General features: G+C 38.4%; 1 protein-coding gene across 1 annotated transcript in view; it reads left to right on the top strand.

The window, feature by feature from the left end:
- EP300 (EP300 lysine acetyltransferase) overlaps positions 1-13,213 on the top strand; it is a 66,789-nt gene that overhangs the window by 41,771 nt on the left and 11,805 nt on the right. The window contains exons 16-24 of the mRNA XM_076337206.1: positions 563-719; positions 1,309-1,427; positions 2,698-2,937; positions 3,508-3,596; positions 6,047-6,127; positions 8,660-8,716; positions 10,161-10,238; positions 11,326-11,393; positions 13,004-13,154. Coding sequence (XP_076193321.1) covers positions 563-719; positions 1,309-1,427; positions 2,698-2,937; positions 3,508-3,596; positions 6,047-6,127; positions 8,660-8,716; positions 10,161-10,238; positions 11,326-11,393; positions 13,004-13,154 — 1,040 coding nt within the window. The remainder of the gene's footprint in view (positions 1-562; positions 720-1,308; positions 1,428-2,697; positions 2,938-3,507; positions 3,597-6,046; positions 6,128-8,659; positions 8,717-10,160; positions 10,239-11,325; positions 11,394-13,003; positions 13,155-13,213) is intronic.

The following is a 13,213-nucleotide window of genomic DNA, read 5'->3' as shown; positions in this document are numbered from 1 at the left end:
CTCTACTTCTTTCTAAAGAAGGGTCTCTGTTTTGTGGTGAAATGGTGGTAGAAGACAGTGGCCACAGGAAGGACCATGATAATGTGGTTGCAGCTATGAGGCTTTTTGGTAAATGCCAATGTAAGAGGGCACTCAGGTCAGTCCTTCAGATGTTACTGACAGCTGTTAAATGTTAGAATAGCGGATATGTAAATGATGGGCTGCTTTACTGGGCACTGACAACTTGTCACTGTGAGGACAGCTAGGACGGTGGCCGCCAGCAGTGTCAGCCTGGCAGCCCCAGTGTAGGAGAGACTGCCAGACCTGCCTGAAGAGCTGGATGAGTACCTGTGTGTCTGCTTGCAGCTCAGAACTAGTTAGCAGCTCATCATTGCTACTACCGCAATGTTTAAAGATGCGTTCTAGCACATCTGCTCAAGTTTTAGGCAAGTTTTGACTACAAAGTAATACCCTTAATCCTAGGGAAGAGTGGTGGGCAGGATGGCAGATAGGTTTAAAGGACAGAAATGTGGATGGGTGACTTTACAGGAGGCTAAGTGACAGGCTCCAAACTACTTTGCAGGTTAAAGTAGAACCAGTTGTGGAGGAATGTAAACAAGACCCAATGGAACAAGAAGAGAAGAAATCCGAAGTGAAGACTGAAATACCAGATGGGGAAGAAAGGCCTACTACTCCAGCTACTCAGTCTTCTCCGGCAGCTGGGCAGTCTAAGAAAAAAAGTAAGCAGGAACACTGTTTTAACTCAAATTTACTGCATCTCCCTAGAGAAATCTTTGGGGGGAAAAAACCTGAGCTTTCTTCGTTGGTACTCAGTAGGCTTATATGGATTGTTCTTTGTGGCTTTTGGACAAAAATGTCTAATAACACATGTGCTTGTAATTGGCTTTGGGCAAGTTCTTTAAGTCTTTAGTATTAGACATTAAGCCTTAGTAAAATTGTCAAGCCTTAGTAAAAATGTCACTACAATAGAGATTTGAAATACTCCTCAGTTACAGATTTTCTAGACAAGTTTTTTCTTGGGACCTCAGAGAGGAGCCGTATTTGCAATGCAAACCAGCTCTGTTAATTTCAGCGGTGTCTTCCTATGATAAAAACAAGATTCTCTTTAATATTTTGGCCATCTCCTTGTGTCCAGGTGATGATTTTAATATCCTTCTCGGAACTCAGTGTTGCAGAGAATAAACAAGCCATGCTAAGTAACTTAAACCCATTGTCTGTAGTCTTTTTCCACAGACCTCACATTTTCTAGCAGGTTTCTTCCTTACAGCTGTTTCTGCTATCTTTCTAATGTTGATTGTTTTTCAAAAGTTTTCAAGCCAGAAGAGTTGCGGCAGGCCCTTATGCCAACACTGGAGGCACTTTACCGTCAGGATCCAGAGTCTCTTCCATTTCGACAGCCTGTGGATCCCCAACTACTAGGAATTCCTGTGAGTGTCTTAGCAGGATACTTTTCTGGCTTTAATTCAAAACTACTATATTATGACATACCTGTTTGAGAACAGCTAAAATCTGTCTTGTTAACACTTTTATAGTGATGCATTTGGAGAGGTTTAGCTTAGGCAGCGGAACATACAATGTCTGACTTAGGAAAGTTTGTTTTTTCAGAAGTTTGTTCAGTTCTGTGTTCCTTTTGATAAATAAGCTGGTATGCCGTGCATTGAAGTGATTACCGAAAGATCCCTGGTGCTATGTGGGCTTTTTATGGATGTTGCTTTATGTTGTGATGCTTGTATTGCTGAATTCCGTAGGTGTTTCTCATCGTATATAAAACTTGGCTGAATATGTGGGAAACTAAGCAGATCAAGACCACTTTAAAAAAATAAATAAATCCATCAATGATTATTAATCTGTTATAAGCAAGGAGGAGACTATTCAACTTCTAGTTTTTGTTTAGGTCGAATTTTCTGCTTGTTTTAGAACTGTCTTCAGAAGACATTACTGTCCTTCAAGGATCTGTGTGTTAAGCTCTCTGGATTGATGACATATGTATACATATTTGTGTATAAATAGTAAACTTAGAAGTCCTTCTTAGGTGCTTTGGGCAATGTTTTTTGCCTGAAAGGTTTTTTTGTTTGATTTTGGTGTGGGTTTTTTTTTAGGATAGATACAACAGGCCTTGAATTTTTGCAGTATTATAAGCAGGCATAAATGTTGCTAATATTCTTTAACAAGCTCTCAATTGGCTGCCATATTCTGAGGACTTTTGTAGGAGAAGTGATCCTATAACTGATGGGGGGGGTGTTGGAAAAAGGCATTCTTTAGAGGAGACGTGGTATCTTTTATCATCTAATAAAGTTATTTCTTTTTGTTTATTAGGTTGTCTGGTCTACTAAAAACAGTTGCTTTCTGTTAATGCTTTTGTATATATCCTCAGATCACAGTGGCTGCAAAAACATTGCCACTTCCTACTTTTTGTAATACTTGTTTTGCTGACTAAAATTAGTGGCTTTATTTCATCAGGAGTGGAAGAGCAATAGAGCCTGAGAAATAAAGGAATAATGAAAAGGAAGCACTGGGGAGTGATACGGTATTGCTTAGAGATTTCATTGCACGTCACAAGCAGTTTGACAATCAAGTCAGGGAGGAACCTGTTTTTCTTGATGTACTGCAGAAGAATTTTTATGCTCAGAATGCACATGCTGTCGTGTCACAACATAGTTGTGTAGTAGTGTTTTGATATGCTGCGTATTCTTGCAGGATTATTTTGACATAGTGAAGAACCCCATGGACCTTTCTACTATCAAGCGGAAGCTAGACACAGGACAATATCAGGAACCGTGGCAATATGTAGATGACATCTGGCTCATGTTCAATAATGCCTGGCTGTATAACCGCAAAACATCTCGGGTATATAAGTACTGTTCCAAACTGGCAGAGGTGTTTGAGCAAGAAATTGACCCAGTTATGCAGAGCCTTGGTTATTGCTGTGGAAGAAAGGTAAGAAAACAAATCTTTTTAGTCTGCTAAATATTGTCTGCTTGCTTCCTGGTATTGAAGGGGGGGGGGAATACAGCAGTTGCAGTTGTTAGCAGTTATGGTGTGTCAAAAATTTTGAAAGTTAACCAGGATTTAGCAATCCTGAGTAATCTGATTTTGAGGTTTTTATGGATCTTCTAATTCTATCTAGTGCTTAAATCATCTATTTGTATATAAGCCCTTGGGGGAAAACAGGAAGGCTTATTTTGATTAGGGCAAACCCGTTTGCTATTGCAAATTAAACAGACGTGTTTTTGTTACTGCAGAAGTGCTCTCTGTTTCACTATATATTGAGACTCTTTATTTCCATTGTCTTGTTTTGGTATGCTTTCCATCTTTGGAGAAGAGCTAGCTTGAGAATAACAGACCACTGAACATTTTTTGTGACTCTAGCACTTCATACACTTGCTGTACTGTGAGGTCTGTGCACAGAATAAGGTGGAAATGATCATTGTCTGGGTCTCACTTGCTTCCTGTGGAGAGCAAGTGAAAACACGTATGAGTACTAAGACGACCCATTCCTCTTTGTAGTTGGAGTTCTCGCCACAGACTTTGTGTTGCTATGGCAAACAGCTATGCACAATCCCTCGAGATGCCACTTACTACAGTTACCAGAACAGGTAAGGAAAACTCACTTGGTGCGGTTTTGTGCATGCTGCAATCAAATCTGTTAAAAGGCGTGCATGTATTTACATATATACTTTCTTTATATGTGTACACCTTTGTGTTTTAAGATAAAAATTTGCTGGAAGTGCCCTTGAATAGTTTACCTTGTGTGCTAATGATTTCTTTCTGCAGAAGTTCACTGCAGTCTTTGCTCTTCCTCTTGTTTGCAGAAACGTGATGTTTTACTAAATTTTTATCCTACAGTTAATTAAATCTTCAGTTATCTACAAATCATATATACAAGTCTGTTGTCTTTTGCTTCCTACCATGCAGCAGTATTTTTCATGCAGAACATTGTGTAAACTATGCAGCAAGTATATTAATGCTTGTAATGCATACTGTTTGGCAAGTCTTTGTTTTTCTCATTATGTTAACACTGAAGAGCAAACTTAGTTTTGTGGTGCAGATCTTCATTGGAAGATTTGTGTATTCAGATCTTCAGTAGATTGATGCTTGCTTTTTCTCCCCAAGTTTCCTTAAGGGAGTTGTCTTGCAGTAGCTGTCAGCAGCTGTGTAAAGTGCTGTCACTTCTACAGCGCTCTCTGAATATTTTTTTGAATTGGGGTTTACTAAAGGATTAAAACCTATTTGACTTCTGAAAGAAGGTTTCTTGCTAGGTGTCTCTTTGCCAATTGGGGAAGCAAGGCAGGAAGAAGCAAGGGAAATACATGCTATAACACTCCCGTATCCCCTGGCCTGTCACCAGAATGCACCTGTTAGAGCAGACATCTGGTTACCTCCAAACTATGTCACCTCCATCAATTTAGTTCCTGTTCTCCATTCTTTCCAACACCTTAAACAAAAAAACCCAAAACAACAAAAACACTAAGGCTTCTATCTGAAAGCCAAGAAGATTTTGCAGGAATTGTAGTTTTCTTAAGCACCTGGTCAGGTGAAAGCAACCGAAGAGCTACAGGTATTATATTTTAGGCTTCATAAAGGTCTATAGCAGTGAATGGAGGTTTTTTAAGAGTGAAGAAGTAGAAAATAAGCTTATAGTATCCCATAATAACTACTGTAGTTTTAGACTTATATAATGTAGAGCTTTTCGTATCATAAGTCAGTATCTTCTGCTTACGTTTATCTGTGGGCAAGCACTAGATGGACCAAAAGACTATTATTCAAAACTCTGACATGCTTTACATGTTTTCAAACATTAGAAGGGAATGTTTGCACTATAACACCTGCATACATGTGACTTGTAAATTACGTTATATACACACATGCATATATATCTATAGACTGAAATGTACAATTCCAGAAGTACTGTTCTCTGCATTATCTCAGATGAAAATTGGGAGAGAAGGTTGAGACCTGTGTTTTTAGCTTAACAGCTGCTATAGTGTTGGTTTGTGTGGCTTTATTATAAACTTGTTTGAATTTTCTTTTATTTCTTTTTATTTTTATGTGTCTTGTGCACTCAATTAACATGCCTTAGTAATGGAGAGGCCACAGTTTTAGAACATTTTTGAGGGCTGGGGTAGAATCTTCAGTTAATCGCTATTTTATTCAAACATTAAATGAAAAGTTTCTCTGTAATGCTTGCTGTATTGATACCTGGACTGTTCTACACTCAAACTGGGCTATGGCAGAATCACGTCAATGTAGAGCATTATGTGTGTAATTAATGTCAGGTATTTAGTTAACATACAGTTTGACAGTTCTATAATTAACATCTGTAAGATTTTGAGGACAGATTTTATTGTTCTTTAAGCTTCTGATGTTTAGCTTTCCCTTTCAACTGGGAGAGAAACCTGTGGCCATTCAGCATTTATACATTTAAGATGGAAGACTATCCCTCTTCCATTGATCTCCTGCAGATCCTCCTGCCAACAGAACTGCTGTGCTGATGTACAAGTCAGAGTAGCAGTTCTTCCTTCCTTCTGCTCTTTCCCCTTTCTCATTTTAATTCTTTGCTGTACGTGGCATGGATTATTAAAATGAAGAGGGTATGGGTATGCTAAAATGGAATACTCTTGTTTAATTTGCTTTAATCATTTGCTGCTTGTGAACCCATTTGAGAGATTGAATGCTAATCTGTGCTTTGCCTTGGCTTTCTGCTTTGTGTTGTCTTGTCCTGCTTCTATGTTTTTGTTTTTGTCCTGCAAACCCCCATTTCTTTGTTCGTGTGTGTGTTATTTTTTTTATTTCTCCTTCATGCTTGTCATTGTCTGCACTTGGCTTTGATTGCGCAAAAAAAAAAAAACAAAACCCAAAAACAAACCAACCAAACACAATGTGGGGCCCATAAATCTGCATCATTGAATATCCTTGTCGCCGTTGATGACCTGCTCTCTGCTCCTGTCCCTTCCTTGGCCTGCTGTGATTGGTGGCTCCGTTGCTTGGCTTGGGCTGTGTTGTATGGACGGAGCAGTTCACCCAAATATGGCCTTCTTGCTGACAGGTATCATTTCTGTGAGAAGTGCTTCAACGAAATCCAAGGGGAGAGCGTTTCTCTGGGAGATGACCCATCACAACCTCAAACGTGAGTTACTTGTGTTTGCTTGGGCCATGCGTGCATAAGCTGTATCATGGTCTATAGTGCTTTCTCAAAGGGAAAGAGTTTCGTTTTAGGTAACCCTTGCTGTCTGTAGGCTAGTAGAGGGTGGACCAGATATTCTTCGTAAAAGCCTGGACTTGCGCTGTAGATTTTTTTTTTTTTTTTGCTTTTAAGATCTGGACTGACTGAACTGTAGTGAGAAATAAGCACTTAGTGCTTAAAATTGCAACTATACCAATAGAGGGGAAAGAAGAGAATTGCTTTTTTCTGAAAAAATGTGAAAGTATTTCACTGCAGAAAAATAACTATGTGTGCAGGCAGGTAGGTGACAGACATAGTTTGAAATAGTCAAACGTACCATTCTGTTTATAGACTGGCTATGCTATTAAACTTGTATTCAACTTCAGATTGTTTTTCATGCAAATCAGAAGCAGGCAACCTCCTTTTGCCGTATGAATATTTTACTGTTGGCGTGCCATCTGCTTATGAGAAATACTGTGCAGTTGTTGAGGTGATCACGGTAAAAGGCCATGCATGGATTTAGTTGCCTTTTCCATGCTGGTGGAAAACTGTTGGGACAGTCTTTCATTCTGCTGTAACCTCCTCACACCTCCTCAAAAAACCTTGAAACAGAATTTTGGGAGACTAAGGAAACCCTTGAGGGGACAGATGAGTGCCAAGCAGTTACTCTTTGAGCTGTTGAAGAAAGCTCTTTGGGGGCAGGGCAGGAACACTGCAGGTAGAAGCAAGTGAGGAACTTAGGAAAGTCTGAAGCCAAGGGGAGAGTTGTCAAAGTTGGTAACTGGACAAACTGAGTTAACTTTCACTAGAAGCAGAAGTTGTCTTTAGCAGCATGTTACCAAATCCTGGTTTCGCTGATGGATGTATCCAGAACAGTACTGAAAGAATCCACTGGGGTTTGGGAAGATGTAAGAGTACATCTGCCTTTCGGGAAGGAAGAAGAAAGAAATAATGTTCGTATGCTGGTCTGTACAATGGGCCATGTCCCTGTGGATAGTATGGATTACTACTCTACTAGAAGCAAAGACCCAAAGTTTAATCAATATTGTCCAGTTTTGTTAATACGAGATGTGGGATATGAAGTACTTGCATATGAGAGAAGCAAGTATCTATATACATGTAAATCTGTGTATAAATAAACATCAAATATATTCATGTTTATATATAAATTTTTGTTTAGCTGCTGAGAGAGTATGATTTCTCATACAGATAAGTTGGAATGGTTTGGCCACAAACCTTTGAGTCAAGGTAGAAGGCAGCATAGAGTGCTTTTGATTTTTACATTAGATTTGAAAACACAGATGCTGGATACAATTTTTTTTTTTCAATAATGAAAACAATCAAAAGCTCTTTGAACACAAGCAATGGTAAGAATGTACTTCCAGCTCCTGGTATTCTTTTTCATAGCTGATTTAAATGCTTGGTTGGTGTGTGGTGAAAATGGAGGCTATAGGCTGCACATGAGGAGCAAGTACTGTTGAATGTTCTCTCACCTGCTTACAGGCTTTCTCTTAGGAACTCATTTTACTGGGGCATAGAGATCCTGCTCCCTTCCTATCTTCTCACAACCTATAGTTAAAATGAACAAAAGCAAAAAAGATTAGTAATATATGTTAGGTCCTGTTTACAGTTCTACTCACTATATTATAATAATAGTTTGAGGTAATTGGGAGATTGAACCTTCCTCATTAATCTGATAAGGAGCTTGAAGTATTCTGCAGGTGGCACTATTCAGAATAAACACTGAAATAAAAGGATAGGAAGGTTAATGCACCTCATGCAAGTTGGATTAGATCTCTGTCATTGCTTCTCAGAGAGGCACATACTGATCATCTCGCATTTTACAGCACTCTCTTCAGGGTAAATTCTGAGATCTGGGTATTCTTCTATGATTGTTCTTGACTGTTTTGAACCAGATTGGTGTAAAAGATACCTGGGACCTCACTGTCAAAAAGGTGGAATTTCTAGCCTAGCAAATGCTGTAGGGAAGGTAAAGATAGTGTAGAGTAGTGGCTGAGCTGGGGTTGCCGAGTTTGGAAGCTGAAATTTATCCTTTGAAGTTAATCTAGGAGGAGGGCTAGGGGAATCTGAAATAAGATAACCTGCCTTTCTCAGTAATCAAAGATAATTGGAATTGTGTGCCTTCAGAATATGAGAGGCATATGAAATAGTACTTTCACTATGAAATACTGATCAGACTGGTCCAAAACTCGAATGTCAGCAAGTTTTACCATTTATCTTGTAGTAAAACTGAATAAGGGAGCAACGTGGTTCTCTACAAGCTATTGTCCCAAAGAAAAGAATGTTTTCAACAGGCAGAGTCAAGAGTGGCATATACTTTAGTTGTCCATCACTTTGTGAAATACAGCTCCTTTCCTTGTAGTGCCAGTGAGTGTTTAAAAAAATCTGCTTGCAAGTTTTGTCTTGGTGTGTGGTATGGCATGAATGTATGTTGTCTTGTGTTAAAACTGAGTTTTATTGCCTGTTTCTCCGTAGCACGATAAACAAAGAACAGTTTTCAAAAAGGAAAAATGATACACTGGACCCTGAACTGTAAGTAATGCTGTCACACTTTGAATGATCCTCATTGCATTATAACTATTTTGTAAAATACGTGTTACTCATTCACCATCAGCTTTGCTTTTCAGTGTTTTCCAAGTTTCATGTAGCTCTGTTAGCCAGCAGGGGCTGCTAAGTAAGCAGCATATCTGGCTTTCTGTCCTGAGAACCCAGACCACCACAGCTGTACTTGAGAAATATGTAACACTATGCATGGGCCGAAATTAGTGCATTTTGTTTTGAATGTGGATTCAACAGGAGGATGAATGCAGATAACTGCTTTGAAACCCTGTTGTGGCAAATGCTCAAGTCTCAGAACTGATTTGGGTCATTTGGCAGTAGCTCTTTTGGTGCTGTTGGCTTTTCTAATTGTCATGTTTTACAGGGAGCTGTAGTAGAAGGGAAAGTTGTTAAATTTGAATCAGCCGGTTCTTCTACACTGCTCTGGAAGCAAAACTGTAGACATTCAGTAAAGTTAAGATGATGGTGACTCAGCTGCTTTTCTTTATATTGCTGATGGTTTTTTTTTTGAAGCCACTTTACATGTTCCTGAGTTATACACCAATGCTGCTACTCTGCAAACATTACCTTCATTCTCAAATGAATGAGCAAAAAGGATGTGTCTTCTTCCCACACCATCCTTCTAAGGGCATAAGGGTCAGCCAGTTCTGTTTTACAAGGGCTGTGGGAAGGAGAGAATAGTAACTTGATTCATAACTTTTCTTTCCCTTTGTTATAGTGAAGATCTAGCCTAAGGCTAGAATACAAGCCTAACTTACAGTATGATACCATATGCCCTACATAAATGACAGCTATTCATTCAAAGTCTCAGACTCCTATAGATAGACATGTTCAAAAGGAGTCAGATTGTCCTGATACATGAAACAACCTTAGGTATTTTGGAGAATTATTCACCAACATCTGTGAAGTAGACCATATCACTTACCTCAGTTGTCCTTAAATCTCTGCTAGTCTTCTGAAAGTGGCTTTGATATTGCTTCTGTTTTCTTCCTTTCCCCCCTTTCTGCAGTATATTTGCAATGTACCCCAGGCTTCAAGCATAGTGAGGCAACTAACAGCCAACTATTTCTCCTGGTTCTTTGCTTCTGAGACCTGTGAATCCATCTTTCTCTTCATTATAGCAACAAGCAGTTTACAGATTTTATCCTTAGAAGGGCTTCACTTTAAAAAAATGAGTGAAGCAGATGGCAGTAAGGCAAGCAAATGGTAATAATAATGCGTCCCTGCATAGTCTACCTGACTTGAGCTGACAGATTCTTAATTCATTCTGGAGGCTGTTCTCAGCATAGATGTGCCCTCTGTTAAATAGGCTCAAAAGCCTAAATGTTAGACCTCCTCTAATAAAATGTTACAAAATATACAAGCAAGTAATGATACTACTAACCTTGCTTCCGTTCCCCCTTTTTTCCTTCTACAGATTTGTTGAATGTATAGAGTGTGGAAGAAAAATGCACCAGATCTGTGTTCTTCATAATGAGATAATCTGGCCTTCTGGGTGAGGAATTTCTCCTTCTTAAGTAGAGAGTATATGATAGATTCACTGCATAAACTTCCTTATATTGGTTATATTTAAAAGAGTGTCTAATGGAAGAAGTTGCATTCCCACCTGAAAATTTTACAGAATATATAGGGTAACATCAAATTTAGGCATCACATCATCTTAAATGTTTCTGACATTTGTGTGTGGAAGAGGGCCTTTCAGCCTTATGTTTCAGCCTTTTATGTTAAACATAAATATATATATCTTACATATATAAGATATTTGTCCTTCATGAAAAGATGTTTTTAGTTCTGATAACAATTTCATACTGGTCTATTTTCTATACAAATCATATTGCTTTGTCATCTTCAAAAAAATTTGTAACCACTAAAGAATTTAACAGGTGAATTCACTTTTTTTGACCTCAGTGATCAAATTAAATCTGAAAAACAATCTAGTCGTCTTTAGATACTCCATAGTTCTTGATTAAAATACTGGGTTTTTTTCTGATTGCTTTAAAAGCTTTTTAAAAAAGCCGATAAATGTTATGTAGATAAAGCTCTGTAAGAGTTTAAGTATTTCCTTTCTTGACAAGAAGGCTATGACTTTTACCATTCTGTTGTCCCATCCACATTGCTGCAGAAGAGGGTAGACATCCTGTAACTGAGGAAGAATCTGCCCATCATTTCATGCTACAGCGTACTTGGGCGTTTAGAAAAAATATCAGTCTTTTGCTTTATGTATTGCGGTATCTCATCTTCATCAGAGACTGCAGTTTGAGACTATTTGTTCCAAGAATAACTTAAGCCAATATTGTTAGACCTGCCAGTGGAGATCCTGTTTCCTGGGCTTGCAGGTGGTGACATGAGTGACTGACAGGAGATGCACCCCCTGGTGCTTAGTTCCTTCTCTGCAGCTCTGAAACAGTTGGGCCATTTCTGCTGGCGCTGTTCTTTGTGCTGTCTTTTATTTCAAATTCAGTTAAGGTATTTTCCAGACCAGAGAAGATCTGGTGAAAGATTTTGCTTCTAATGATAAGATGCTAAGGAACTTTACGGTCTGACTTGGAGTGGTTTTTCACTTTCTCCTGTTTTTGCTTCAGCTTTGTCTGTGATGGCTGCCTAAAGAAAACGGGACGAACCAGGAAAGAGAACAAATTCTCTGCTAAAAGTAAGATTCTGACACTTGCACCAACAAATCTTAATTTGTTAAGAAAGGGGAAGCGGTGGCTTTTATGCTCATTTTGCATTTATTTCAATTTTTTGAGTTAAAGCAGGATGCTTTTGGTCAGTTCTGAACATCAATTCTGTGTTCAGAATGCTTGCATTCACAAGTGGTGTCACTGGTTAATAGTCTGTTGTAGAGGGCTAACGTACTGTTTTAGAGCACTGCTAATGCAAGATATGCATCCTTTTGTGTCAACTGCAGTATTAATAGCATTGGGAAATAGTTGCTGTGTGACTGCAGTCTAACTTAAATTTATGATAACATGTTCAAGTCACTGTGACTACTGCTGCTCTTAAAAGCTTTGGAGATAAAGGTTGCATCAGCTGGTGACAAAACTCTCTATAGACATTTCCTCTTGATCAAGGCAGCTGATTTGAAGGCAGTGTAGGAGGAAATTTGTGCAGTCATTGTCCATCTGTTCTATAGATAAAATAAGTCTTTCAGAAGCTTCTTAGGTTGGTGTACTTCTTACAAATAGTGAGTATTTACATTTCTGCTAAAAAAAAAAAAAATCCCCAGCCAACCAATAGCATCAAGATTCTAACAAGTATTAACTGTAGTGTTTAAGCAGTTACTTTTTAAGGTCCTTTTTTGGAAAAAGAGGAAGGAGGATATCAAAGACTGTAAATCGTCTTGAAATTTGAGGGATGGCTTAAAGTCCAGTCACAAAAAGTGTTCTCTTCAACTGTTCATATGAAATGGAAAGCAAGCCACTCAATGAATGGTTTCAACATCTGAGTCTTCCAAAATGTCCAAAATCAAACCTTCCTAGATTCACCAAGAATACAGGAAGAATATAAGGATTCTTTTACAGTTTTTATCGGCTTTCGTTTCTAGCAACCTGTATGTATTGCATACTTAACGTAGTATAGTGAACGCTTTACTGAAAGGTGTCAAATTGGAAAAATGAAAAGCTGATTGGCAGATATGTAACTCTACCAAAGGCAATGGGCAGCGATGAGACACGCCCTGTTACACCAGAAGTCTTAAACTCCCTTTCAGCTTTAGGTTTTGTCAGCTAACATTATGCTTGTACTTCTTTTGCATGAAGATTGTTTGAAAATCAGAACCTTCTGCAAGTAGCATAGTTTAGATACAGTTGTATTTACTTATTCTTTCCATTACTGAAATATATTCTTTTGGTAAGTGGAGAGACTAACTTGGCTAGTGTGGCTTTATAGCCAGAATATACTCCCAAATGCAACATCTGCTCTTGAAGCTATGTCTGAGAGCAGTGTTTTGTAATCCAGTTTAAGTAATTAATAGCTTCTATTCAGGAGGAGCCTTAATTGTGATTGACTTTTGAGACAGATAGAAATTGGGTGGAAATACAGATTCTTTCTTCATTTAAATAATGTATAAACCATAAATGTGCCTACAGGTGAAAAGCAGCTCACCCCATCTAGAAGTATTAGTGTTTAAAGATAAAGCTTTAATTTATGATAACATACTGCAAGCATTAAAAGTCACTTTTCACTTAACATCTGAATAGAGAAATCACATTTGAACAGTTCAGTTTTGTATATATTTAGAGCTGTATTTTTCTCCTGCAGGGTTACCGGCTACGAGACTTGGTACCTTCTTGGAGAACAGAGTTAATGATTTCCTAAGACGACAGAATCACCCTGAGGCAGGAGAGGTTACAGTTAGGGTGGTACACGCATCTGACAAAACTGTTGAAGTAAAACCAGGAATGAAAGCAAGGTATGTTCTTTACATTTCTAATTTTGCTTTCTTTTGGGGGAGGTGGAAGCTATTTGAAT

The sequence above is a fragment of the Aptenodytes patagonicus genome, chromosome 1 (genome assembly GCF_965638725.1).
Source record: "Aptenodytes patagonicus chromosome 1, bAptPat1.pri.cur, whole genome shotgun sequence".
In the NCBI taxonomy this organism is placed as follows: domain Eukaryota; kingdom Metazoa; phylum Chordata; class Aves; order Sphenisciformes; family Spheniscidae; genus Aptenodytes; species Aptenodytes patagonicus.
Note: the sequence above shows the minus strand (reverse complement) of the source record. Positions and strands in the feature narration are given on the sequence as shown.